At 36.8% G+C, this 13,307-nt stretch overlaps 1 protein-coding gene across 1 annotated transcript in view; it reads right to left on the reverse strand.

Annotated features, from left to right (window-relative positions):
• Nucleotides 1-2,229: 2,229 nt before the first annotated feature.
• The window catches only part of RAB21 (RAB21, member RAS oncogene family), a 34,095-nt gene continuing 23,017 nt past the window's right edge, over nucleotides 2,230-13,307 (reverse strand). Inside the window, exons 5-7 of the mRNA XM_037513979.2 lie at nucleotides 12,059-12,113; nucleotides 11,597-11,685; nucleotides 2,230-7,747 (exon numbers count right to left, since the gene is read on the reverse strand). Of these exons, the coding sequence (XP_037369876.1) occupies nucleotides 7,605-7,747; nucleotides 11,597-11,685; nucleotides 12,059-12,113 (287 nt within the window). The 3' untranslated portion in view covers nucleotides 2,230-7,604. The remainder of the gene's footprint in view (nucleotides 7,748-11,596; nucleotides 11,686-12,058; nucleotides 12,114-13,307) is intronic.

The following is a 13,307-nucleotide window of genomic DNA, read 5'->3' on the forward strand; positions in this document are numbered from 1 at the left end:
ATTCAGGAGACCATCAAAAATCCTTAAAGCATCTTGTTCTTGCTTTATAGTTTTTTCTTTACTGGGTTTTTCATTTTGAAGAACTGTTCCTAAGTCATTAGATTTACTTACCTTTTGTGGATTAAAAAAATAGATAAACAGATAAATATCTGACTCATGGAGAAATTTTTTAATAGCCAGTGATTTCACTATTTTCTCCTCAAAAGGGTCAGGTCAAGAAGACCTATAATAGCATTAACTTGAATAATACATGATAGTATCAAAAATAGCCTAAAAGTCACTAGAAAGATTGCCTGAAAATATACATAATCATTAAATTATCAGACTATCTCGTCTTCAATTCCACAGACAGACCAAATAAACCAAAACCCTTACTCCCAAGTTGGAATGTACACTTACAAATGCAAATTATAAAGTTACACTCTCTAGAAAGGACTATAATGATTCAGGAATGGATTGTGTTCTGGGTTACTGTCTGGCAACAAGGCAACATTTGTCAAAGGGAAAAAAAAATACAATTGCTTTTAAAATGCATTTTTTCTAAGTTAAAAAAAAAGCAGTTGTCTAAGCAAAAGGCATCTGTTTCTTCATCGCTACTACAAAATTTGAAAAATATGATTTGCAGATCACAACTGCCCCTTGAAGCTAAAAAACAAGTTATTTTAATCTGGCCTGAAAATATTTGTTGCAATACTCAAAATCATCCTTCAGCTTTACCTCAAATTAATGATCAGCTTCAGTTGCTGCCATCCTAATTACTTCACCCCAAAAGTTTAGTGTACTTGGGTTTCTGGTCAAATACAGAATGTCAACATTTATGCATGGTTGACCTCATACACACAGATAAAGTACTCATATCTGGACTGTGAGTGATGGTCATCAGTTTGTCATCTACAAATAGGTTGGTTCCTTCCCTTAACCTACGTGCACTGGGCACACCACAGGCACTCAAAAAATGAAATTGAGAGGAACTTAGAGAACAATTATAATAAGCAGAATGTGTTCAAAAAAATTTTTTTAAGAACATGTGGAAACTATTAACAAAATCACAAGCTTGTACTTAACTTGTCCTCTGACTATTCATTAAAAGACAAACACGAAAAATATGTTTATTCAAAAACAAATTAATGTGTTCTAGGGAATACACCTTTAACTTGGTGTCAAGGTGTTATAGGACAGGGAGAGGGGCAGCCCAAACCCCGCAAACCTGCCTATTCTAAATGGGTTCTGCCATCCGCCGCATCAACACAAAACATATGAGACTTTAATGGGAAGGAACTTTAATAAAACTAGGAAACAATACAGGTAAGGCAAAGAGTCTAGTTTCTAAATGAAGCACCCAAAGTTACCCGTCCCCTCGTGGATAAAAGTCCATCCAAATGGGATTGGCCCAGAGCAAAGCCCCAAAGCCTGCCACAAGTCTAAAGCATCTTCCAGTGGGGACCCACAGCAAAGGGTCAGAAATAACCAGACAAGACCGGAAGGAAAAGAGCAAAATCAACATCAAGATAAAAACTGCCATTGTCACCTCCCCATGGGTCTCACCCACATCTGTGTCACCCAGTCTAGGACCAAAAGACAAGCGCAGTTTCTTCACGTGTCTCTAGGCTCCATGCGCCTCCTCCAGGTCTCCTGGCTCCATCCTGCTTCCTTCCTCAGTCTCTTCTGCAGCTTCTCCTCCTCCTGCTCAGCTCCACCCTCCCTTGGGTGGGGCAGGGAACCTCCCCCTTTCCTGGGGACCACCCTGTTACAAAGGCACTCACATGGTAAGCTACAGCCCTTAAGTGCTCCTGGCGGCAATGCTTTCCAAGCTGGAAAATATGTGTAGAGAATGAACCCAACCCAGAACAACACAGGCATTAAGGAGCTTGAATTGGCACACTCCTCTTTCCCAACCATAGTTCCACAGGGATGGAAACCATTCACTGGATTTGACTTCCAGAATGCTCCACACTTTAAAGATTAATTTATAATAAACATAAAACATTCTAAGTTTCAGGTAGTTAACTTGTAGTTCAAGAAATATTGCCACTGACTTAACTTTATATAAGTATCATTAGGGTTTCTTTACAAGTTGTTCGATTGGTTGTAGATGGAATTTGACACAGGATAGGTGAGTTGTTTTCAAGGAACTGAAAATTTATGAAGGACAAATATAAATTAAAATATGTAACAGAGACATACAAATTTTTTTAAGGTTTTTTTTTTTAAAGATTTATTTATTTATTTATACATGCACTGGGTACAGTCAGAAGCGCGCGAGGGTGAGAGAATTCACCAGAGCCAGAGTGGGGAGCAGAGCAGGCAGAAGGACCGAAGCACACTGCTGAGGGGAGCAGTGGGCGGCAGGAGAGGTCTGCACGCCATGTGGGACCCTCCTCCGGTGGCTGGGAAGCAGCCGGGGATCGAACCGGCGCTGCAGAGGCTTCGGGCAGCTTCGCAACCCAGCGCTCAACCGCTGCGCCACTAGGGAGGCCCAGAGACATACAAATTGTTAACAGTGGTTACCTCTCATGTGGGATGTGAGATGGTTGGGGAAGATCTAAAATCAGACTTTCATTTTTTACTGTAATTAAAGACATAAATCAAACACAAGTTTTAACTTTCAGACCGCATGAAGCCTTGTGTTATATAGCTAGTTGGAGATGCACACTTATTTTAGTTTACCTTGTACTCTTCCCCTAGCGCTATACTTTCCCTCTTTTCTTCTTCCCTCAAATAAAAACCTATTCTAAATACTCTACTACTAAAACTAACTCATGAATTTCATGTATTAATCAATCATAGAAGGCCCAAAACATGAAATTCTAGCAAATTGTAAACATAAGTCTTTCTAGTTTCGTGATTAATATGCTTAACGGAGACTGTTTATGTCTAAGATGAGCAGTGGCTTGAATTTAAATTTTATGATTCTAGTGAAATCTACCCAATTCGCCAGGTTTCTTTAGGAGGGTTTAATGGAAAAATCAAAGGTTACTTTAAAAAGGCAAACACACCCCAAAATGTGGAGGAAAACAAAATGAAAAAGCCTGCATATACTAACATGAATTTCTAGACATGTTGGTAAAAAAGTTGAAAAACAAGCATGGTAAGACATAATTTATGTAAAAATGTTAAATCCTTAAGTTAGTAATGAAGATACAATATAACAAATACCACTGTTGTCCATTATCATACTTTATCCCTGCTAGTCTTCCTATCTCATTGTTCTACACAAATTTGAACTTATTGAAATCATAATAGCTTTTTCTTGATAATGAAGAAATAGAGTTACCACAAGGTATCATAAAGTGCAAACAGATATACAGTGAAAATAAAGATTTAAGAAGGCAGACTCACTTTCTGGCTTTAATGTGGTATATTTGGAAGTATGTCCAGGCTTCTGAAGAGGACAAGATGCTTTTTAAGAATAAGATTCTTGGGCCTCCCCTGGTGGCACAGCGGTTGAGCGCTGGGCTGCAAAGCTGCCCGCAGGCTCCGCAGCAACGGTTCAATCCCTGACCCCCGGTGAAAGTCCCACATGGCGCGACAGACCTCTCCTGCTGCCCGCTGCTCCCCTCAGCAGTGTATTTTGTCACTCTGCCTGCTCTGCTCCCTGCTCTGGCTCTGGTGAATTCTCTCACCCTCCCACACTTCTGACTGTACCCAGTGCTTGTATAAATAAATAAATAATCTAAAAAAAAAAAAAAAAGATTCTTGCTAGGTGTGCCATGTTCATTTAATGCAGAAAAATGTTGCAGTTGAAAGGTTAACACTCAAAAGTACACCCAGTTTCTCAGAAAAGAGATGTTCTACATATCCTGAATAGCACAAGCAGTGCTAACCATCTATCAAATTAAAGGGATATGTGTTTAGAAGGGAAGTATATTTTACATGAAATTAGAAATGCTTGAAGAGTATCTGTAATATTTTTACATGATTAATACTAAAATACTTACATTTAGGAATATTTACTCAGAATTGTGACTAATGTGTTTTCCTAAAAAGGTAAAGGCCATCAAAGTCACACAATATGCCACATGTGTAGCACGAATTTTTTCCCACATCAAACTTATTATTACTTAGTTGACTCAAAATTACAGAACAATCTACTACAATCAATGCCATTATCAAAATCAGCTAAATGTGTATGTTCAATGAATTCCAGCCTTGAATTATTAAAATCTAGGTACTGTATTTTGTAATTTAGAAAAATTATTTAAGGATCTACTCAATCTGTATCTTTAACATTATTGTAAGGCTCCTTTTGTTGACTACTATCTACCCCCTTTTCTAGAAGATCTCAACATCTTAAATTGTCACAAAGTATTTCCTCTTTGTCACAGTGTTATCTATAAATTGTGAAAAAATGATAATGATAAAAAGAAGGCAAATCATGAATTTCAAAAGTTAAAGGCACAGATGCAACCACTTCTAAAGATAATGTAAGTGGTAATTTATAAGGGTAAACTAAATTCGCTGGAGATAAGATGATCTAGACTCCAAATAGCATTTATAATATAGAACTGCAAATTATATATTAACAGAAATAAAAGGTGTAAATTTATTGTTTAAATTGTTCTAAATATTTGGCACAATACATAGCTTGCCAATTTAGAAACTTTGATAAATGTATGTTTCAAAATGACTTTAAAAATTGTCAGGATGTAGATAATTTTCATTCTACACCTCAGTTGTCCCCCAATTTTTTCTTACCGAAAATCTGAAGATGAAATATCATTCTTTTTTATTACTTTAACATCAAATAAAGATCACAAATACTGTATGGCTAGCCTACAGTAGCCATAAGATTTTTAAGATTTCAATTTAGCTGTAACATTCATAGCTTTAAGGTATTTTTAGGAGATATCCTCAAAACAAGTCAAATTTTAAACACTCATATTTCATGATAGTATGAAGCTTTTTTCATTTACCCCAAAATTGTTGCAATGATTTTTAAAAACAATCTTCCTCTATGACCACTAAACAAAACATGAATACCCATCATCATTGTAGCAACAATGACTATACTTTTATCATGATAAAAGTATTCAGATACTTTTTGAATGACGATCTTGAAACATTTTTTAATTATATACACTAAGTGTATGTACTTACTAGTTGAAAATATCTTGGTTCTACCTACCTATTACTTTCAACATACAACACATGATTAACTTGTATCTTCTTCCTAATAGTACAATTGTAAGGACAGGAATACAAAAAAACATTAAAGATGTTATGAATGTATTGGGAAAATTTTCTCAACCTTGCTTCTTATCTCTATCTTTCCTTTGTATTCATAGTACAAGCCATTACTCCTCTTCCACCCTATTCCTTGCCCTAAAGACATTTTAGGCTTCAAAGCAAAGACATTATCTATTGCTATTGAATTAACAGGTTAGAAAAAAAGGAATGAAGTGTTTGCTTAAGAAAGATATACAGAAACCAAAGGAGCATGTTTAAATAACAATAGAGTGGTTGAACCCCAACAATAATTATCTGGCATTGCTGGAACAGAGGTTTCAATCTGGACTCTGTATCATTACTATTAAGAGTATATAGGTCTCCAATCATCAGACTTTCTAACATTGTTTTTGGGAATAAAGCTCAATTTTTCATCTCTAACTAGTTTAAAAATATATTTCATTCAAAGAACAGGAGCTTGTTTCTTGGATATAACTACAAGAGTAGAAATGACAAGGCTTCCTCTACAACCTCAGAAAGAACCAAGAGGGCAAAAGCAATTTTTCCTGCATCGTGATTCCTGTACTCATGATTCCGTTTTCCTCTTTCCAAACCCTCACATAAACAGGAAACCAAGTAACTACAGAGTATAGTCATCCTATTAAAGACAATTTTAGTTTATCTCTCAGACTCTTCCCACCCCACACTCCCCAACACACACAGAGGCCAATGGTTGAGTTTGGCAAGGGCAATTAAAGAAGGTTAAGGGAAGGCTCAGAAAATACCTACTACTAAGTTAAAATTCCAGTATCATAATATCAAATTATCAGTTCATTCAATTTTTAACCCATTTGGGAAAGTTTAAGCTATTAACTTAAAAATATGGTGATTCTACTTTAGTAACTATTATCTACCCATTGCCTCTTAACTGCTCATGCTAATAGCTTTATTGCATACTACTGTTTCTAATAAGAAGCAAATCCAGGAACCATTCCATTTTATATTAGACATAACATTTACTAGTTTTCCAAGCATGACAGAAATGGAAAAATATATATAAGAAGAACAATTTATATTGATTTCCACAATTTGTGTTCTTTCTGTGAGCAGTGCCTGATTCTATTAAAATAAACAAATTTAAGTTCTATGTTTATGAAAAAAAAAAAAACCCTAATGAGACTAATTTACAAAGTATACAAGAATATAATTTTATAACAAATCTTTCCAGTGTTCACTATAACTGCATTACATGAAATATTTTCCCTCACAGAAACTTAGGATAGTTTGTAAAAATGAACAAAGCTTTCTGTGTTTAGCTCTGGCAAGTAATGAACAAATACAACTTGCTGACAAAGCATCTAAAAGTTGCCTCAGGAGCATAAACTAACATCAACATGCTGTGTGAATGAGTACTGGTGAGTGGCTACTACCCGGGACCCACTTCCTCTCTTCTCACACCAGCAAACCCATCTCACTCACATAAAGGAAGAGAAAACCCAAACCGTTGCAAAAGTGAAACCCAACATGCTCCACTCAAACAATCTAAGGGAACCACCCTAAAGGAAAATTGAGAAGGCATCTCTTTTATCAAAAACAAAACAAAACAAAACATACAAAGGCAAGTGCTGAGGTTCGATCATCAGATGGACTTAGGCAAAAAAAAAAAAAAATGTGACAACAGCAATAATTCAAGTAATGTATATGTGAAAATTTAAACACATCACTTTCAAGTTAAGACAAAAGTGAAAGGTAACTATGATCTTTATAACAGAGTCAAAAAGCTTAGGCATTATCACCAAATGTTAATTCACTTTACAGTTATCAATGAGACTATTGTATATATTTTTGCACCTTGCGCTTATAAAAGCAGATAAAATATTTAATGTGTAATGTACAATGTATTTTACCAGCTCAGCATACAGGATGTATATAGATTATATCAAAGTAGTAGACAGTTAGGGGCCTGTGCAAACCCTGCAAAAATAGTACTTCAGGTATCTGCTAATTAAAAAAACAAAACAAAAAGTCTGCTATTTAGAAGTGATACAATTCAAACTACCACAAAATACAAAGGGCTGCAAAAATGTATATCATTCCAACAACATATATAAGTTATTAAATAAAGATTTGATTTAAAAGAATATAAATGAAGCCTTTAAGTAGGTCTTTTCTACATGCATATTATTCCTTATTAAAGAAAAAATATGTAAAAAGGCCATTGGTAATTGCTTTGTTAACATTTGTAGAAAATGCCAATTCTCTGGTCACAAACTCCACTAAGTTTAGCACTTAAGGTCTCTGCAGTGTTATAAACGTAATTTAAAATACTGTTAATCCTATAATTCCATTGGTAAAATAACGTGACTTGGAATATGGCAGTCTTCATGTTGAGGGCAATGATCCACAGTTTGTTTTTTTAATTTCTTAGGTGTGAACAGTTATCCAGAAGAACAGCAACCTCCACCACTGCTCTGGGTTTGAGGTTCATCATCAATAATCTGTACACCTCTCCTTGCAGCTCCTGGCTGACTGGAGCCATTGCCTTTTGCCCTCTCATCCACTTGTGCTGTTTCTATCATCCCTAAGAAAGGAAGAAAAGAAATTATTTAGGGGCATAATTCTTAAGTTATGTTCAATAAAAAGCTTTTCCTGCAACATACCTAGAAATATATCAAAGTTCAAATTGTTCCACATACAAATATTTAAAGTACAAGATTTATTCTTTGACTAGTAACATAATACCTTTATGATACTCTAAGAATGAGTTTGAGACATGGGAAGAACAAGATTGGAAGACCTGGCAGCTCTCATCCCAAGACTGTCCATCTTGTGACTACACAGGTATCTCTCTTTTTCCTTTCCCTCTTTCCTAATAAACCTGCCCTTTTAAAATATAAAAAACAAACAAGCAAAAAAACCCAAAGTTGGAAGACTCACGCTATGTGATATAGTTTCAAATTACTCTAATGAAGTAAGATCAGTAAACAAAGTCCAGAAATAGATTCCATATTGTTCATGTGATTTTTGACATACCTGTCAAAATTATACAATGTAGAAAAGATAATCTTTCAGGGCCTCCCTGGTGGGGCAGGAGTTAAGAGTCAGCACCATTATGCTATCACCAGCCACTGCAGCATGAGTTCGAAGCCGTCCAGGGAACTAACCCACATATGGTGCAGTAGACCTCGCCTGTCTAGCCCACTGCAGTGTATTTCAGTACACTCAGCAGTGTATTTCAGTAGATCTGCCAGTTCTGCTCCCCTGTCTGTCACTGGGTGAATCATCCCACCCCCTCACCTCTGGCCTATACCCCAGTTCTTATATGTATAAATAAAATATTTTTTTAAAAAATACTCTTTGAGAGACAGTTACAAAAAATGAAAAGAAAGATACAGACTAGGAGTAAATATTTGGGAATACATATCTGAAAAGATGAGGGAAGAGAAGAGGGAGTCCTTAAAACAACAAAACTTTTTTTTTTAAAGATTTATTTATCTTTACATACAAGAGCTGGGGCACAGGCCAGAGATGCGGGGTGGGGGTGGGGTCCACCACAGACAGAGTGGGGAACGGAACAGGCAGACTGACTGAAGTACACTGCTGAGGGGAGCAGCAGGCGAGACAGGAGAGGTCTGCCACGCCATGTGTGTTGCTCCTTGGCCAGCTGGGGATGAAGCTCATTCTACAGAGGATGTTGATTGCTTCACAGTGTGGTAATTAACCCCTTGCACCAACAGGGAGGCCCAAAACAAAACTTCTTAAAACAGAAAAAGGGTTCCTAAACTTGGGTCCAGAGGATAACCTTTTTTTAAATATTTATTTTTTTAATTTATTTATGCACACAACAACTGGCGTGTAGGCCGATGGTGTGGGGGATAAGAGGATTCACCAGAGACAGAGTGGGGAGCAGAACAGACAGAATGACTAAAATACACTGCTGAGGGGAACAGCGGGCAAGTCAGGAGAGGTTGGCTGCACCATGTGGGTAACTCCCTGGCCAGGATCAAACTTGTGCTGCAGTGGCTGCGGATAGCTTCATAGGTTGCGTCTTAACACCTTGCGTCACCAGGAAGGCCCTCTTACATCATTTTAAATAGACAATTTTCTAATAAAGATGTCAGGCTTAAAACTTTTGTAAGCTACTGATCTACAACACGGATACTACTATGGTCTGAGTACATCATCATCCTTGAGTACTTATTAGAAATCTGAAACTCAGGCCCACAGCAGACATACTATACTGAAATACTTCATTTTAATAAGCTCTCATGTGATTAATATGTATAGCAGTGGTTCTCAAACTTTGGTGTTCATGGAAATCATTCAGAGGGATTTTAAAACACAGATTCTGAGTACTACCTCCAAAGATTTTGATTTAGTAGGTTTAGGGTAGAGAGCCCAAGAATATGCATTTCTAACATATATTCTCAAGTGATGTTTGATGATCAGGGCACCCCACTTAGAGAATTACAGCTCTAGAAGAATTACGTATGACTGTTAGGTTTCCATAAAATTGAAATTCACTTCAAGTTATATATAGTATATTTTATAAGGAAAAATACTATATAGTTTCATCAGGTTCTCAAAAAAGTACAAAGTCCAAAGGCCTTCCTGGTGACGCAAGAGGTTAAGTCGCAGCACCAAGAAGCAATCGCAGCCACTGTAGCACGAGTTAGATCCCCGGTCAGGGAGCTAACCCACATGATACAGCAGACCTCTCCTGTTTCACCCCCTGCTCCCCTCAGCAGTGTGTTTCAGTCAATCTGCCTATTCTGCTCTCCACTCTTTCTTTTTTTTTTAAAGAACAAAGTCCATAAATCAAGCATAATTTGACAAAAATCATTTCATTCTATTATTTTGCAGACTAGGGTTTTCCTAAGTATAGTATGCATCCTACTGACGATATGAGAAATGACATTCAGTTATATATAAACAAATTTATTTTCCTGTCTATCTTTTTTTTTGTTTTAAATATTTATTTATTTATTTATACAAGCACTGGGTACAGTCAGAAGTACGGGAGGGTGAGAGAATTCACCAGAGCCAGAGCGGGGAACAGAACAGGCAGACTGACGAAGTACACTGCTGAGGGGAGCAGCGGGCAGCAGGAGAGGTCTGTGCGCCATGTGGGACCCTCGCCGGTGGCCAGGGATCGAACCAGCACTGCAGAGGCTGCCGGCAGCTTTGCAGCCCAGTGCTCAACCGCTGCACCCCCAGGGGAGGCCCTTCCTTTCTATCTTTTTAAAAATGAAAGTTTCAAACACAAATAAAAGCAGGAATAGCATAATGAAAATCATCCATACCCTCTCAGGATCCATACCATTATTCTGAATGAAATCCCATACACAATTCTATTCATAAAATTTTTAAGAAGTATAACCATACCACCACAATCACACTTAAAAAATTTATGGTCATTTCTTAATATCATCAAACATTCAGTGAGTGTTCACATAATCCTGATTGTTTCTAGATATTCTTTTTCATTAGTTTGTCAAATTTGAATCCAGATAAGGTCCATCCAAAGCAAAAAGTTGTTATGTGACTTAAATCTCTTTTAAACTGTATATTCTGTCCATTTTTACTTAATAGTTATGCATATATTTTAATATGTATTTAGTACATTGCACACATGATTTCATAACTATAAACTATAGCTCACAATAAGGCTAAAGCATTTAAGCTTTAAAAAGATGAGTTAAGGGCCTCCCCTGGTGATGCAGCGGTTGAGTGCTGGGCTGCAAAGCTGCCCACAGGCTCTGCAGCGCCAGTTCGATCCCCGGTCACTGGGTGAGGGTCCCACATGGCGCGCAGACCTCTCCTGCTGCCCACTGCTCCCCTCAGCAGTGTGTTTCATCAGTCTGCCTGTTCTGTTCCCCGCTCTGGCTCTGGTGAGTTCTCTCACCCTCCCACGCTTCTGACTGTACCCAGTGCTTGTATAAACAAATAAATCTTTAAAAAAAAAAAAAAAAAAAGGAGTTAAAAATAGGGCCTCCCTGGTGGCACAAAGGTTAAGACACAACCTATGAAGCTATCTGCAGCCACCACAGCACAAGTTCAATTCCCGGCAAGCCAGGGAACAACCCACATGGCGCAGCAGACCTCTCCTGACTTGCCCCGCTGCTCCACTCAACAGTGTACTTCAGACAATCTGCCTGTTCTGTTCCCCACTCTGTCTCTGGTGAATTCTCTCACCCCTCCCACACCTCTGACCTGTAACCCAGCTCTTGTATGCATAAATAAACAAATCTTTTAAAAGAGATGAGTTAAAAATATTAAATAAGTAACAGTACTGGCAGATGTGACAAATCATCAATGTGGACATTAATGTAGATAGTAAAGCATCACTTAAAAAAACACCAATATTCTATATTAAAAAAGCCTAACATACTCTTACTAATATACTCATACTAATTCTGAACATACTTACTTTTGCAAAGGTCAAGAAAGAGTTCCTCAATTCCTTTGTTCTGTTTGGCTGAAGTATGATAATGCTTTGCTCCCACAGATTCTGCATATCTTCAAAAAAAAAAGTGGCATAAGAGATTGATGTTAAGAAATAAAGCTTTTTTGTTTTATCAAGAGTGCTATTTGAATTTTTTCACAACAGCAGTTTGAGTAACTTAAATTACTAATTAACCCAGATTTAGTGAAATTAAGATTATATAGTCATTTAATATTTCTATATATTAAACTCAATTTTAAACAAGAACACACATCTAATAAGACATGAAGATTTTATAAATTAATTTGGAACTCAAATACTTCAAAGTTTTTGTGATTCACAACAGAGTTTTCTTTTGCATCACTCAGATTTTACTGAAAGCACACTGCAAAAAAAGACTTCCAATGGGGAGTGATAAGGGAAAAGGGAAGAGGATAACACACTTACGATTCTGCTTCTTGAATGGAAACATGTCTCTCCTTTTCCAAGTCTATTTTATTACCTAATTTGAAAAAGTAAATGCCAATCTTTAGTACTGATTCATTTTATAATTAAATTAGGCCAATTCTAAATATATAACTATGGCTTTAATCACCTAGAAAAATATTTGCTTTACCTGTTTACCTCCCCATTAGATTTAAAAATGTCCTGAAACTATAAAGTTAACTAACTCCTAAAATAGTATAATCCCTCAAATAGCATAATGAGTATTCTTCCTGAAGCTGTAGTCTCTGTCAGAAAGAATAACTTTCCAATGAGACAAGCGCTATTCTTTGATTTGGGTATAATATGAAACAAGATTAACTAGAACCTAGAGATAAACTTATGATTCGTAGCCAAGTGTAAAAGGTCCTCAACCAACTTATAGTCAATCATAAGCAAAGCAATTTTATTTTTCACAAAGATGTATTAGGCTAGCTTCTTAGGTCCAAAGACTATCTTGGTTTCCTAGATGGTATAAGCTGGTTAGAGAAAGAATTAAATTGCATGGCTTTTTAAGCATTTCACCACCAGAACGGGAAACTGTACTATTTGTGTTAAAAACACAGAAGAACTTATAATGCATGCAATTTAACGTTACGGAAAATAAGTTTCTCTCTCCTGTTTTTAAGCAATGAAACCAAACTGAGATTATGATAAAAAAAACACTGAAGTGAAGAAACTGCAACTGCAAATTCTTTAGTGAATACAAGATAGAGATTAAGGGGAGATTTTTGATGTACAACGTAGTAAAGGTAATGGAAATAATGGATAGGAATGGGAAAAATATCCTGAGGAAGATCACTTCAAGTATCTTCCTTTCTTCTACTACCACTATGGAGGGGGAGGGTAGGAGAGGAAAGAAACCTTGCATGTAGGTCATTTTTTTACCTGGGGCCTTAGGGCACCTACAAGACAATTTTGGATGAAGCACCTTGAGATGTCATGCTTAGAACTGAAAGGGATAAGCTCAGAGGTTCTGTATGTGGAGAACATCCAGTAATCTGAGCACCTAATTATGAGCAGATGCAAGCAACTATCTGACACCACAGCCTAAGAGGGAGAGAGGGAAGGCAGGAGAGGGAGAATATTACTCAAGAAAAGTTCAATGGGTATGAACAAATTCGTTAATGAACTCTTTCTTCTTTGAACAGTTACCTGTTTACCTCAGTAAGAAGACACCTATTACTTCTTATTTTCTACATTATAATTTGTC

The sequence above is a fragment of the Talpa occidentalis genome, unplaced genomic scaffold, assembly GCF_014898055.3.
Source record: "Talpa occidentalis isolate TD23 unplaced genomic scaffold, MPIMG_talOcc4v2.1 talOcc4.16, whole genome shotgun sequence".
Classification (NCBI taxonomy): domain Eukaryota; kingdom Metazoa; phylum Chordata; class Mammalia; order Eulipotyphla; family Talpidae; genus Talpa; species Talpa occidentalis.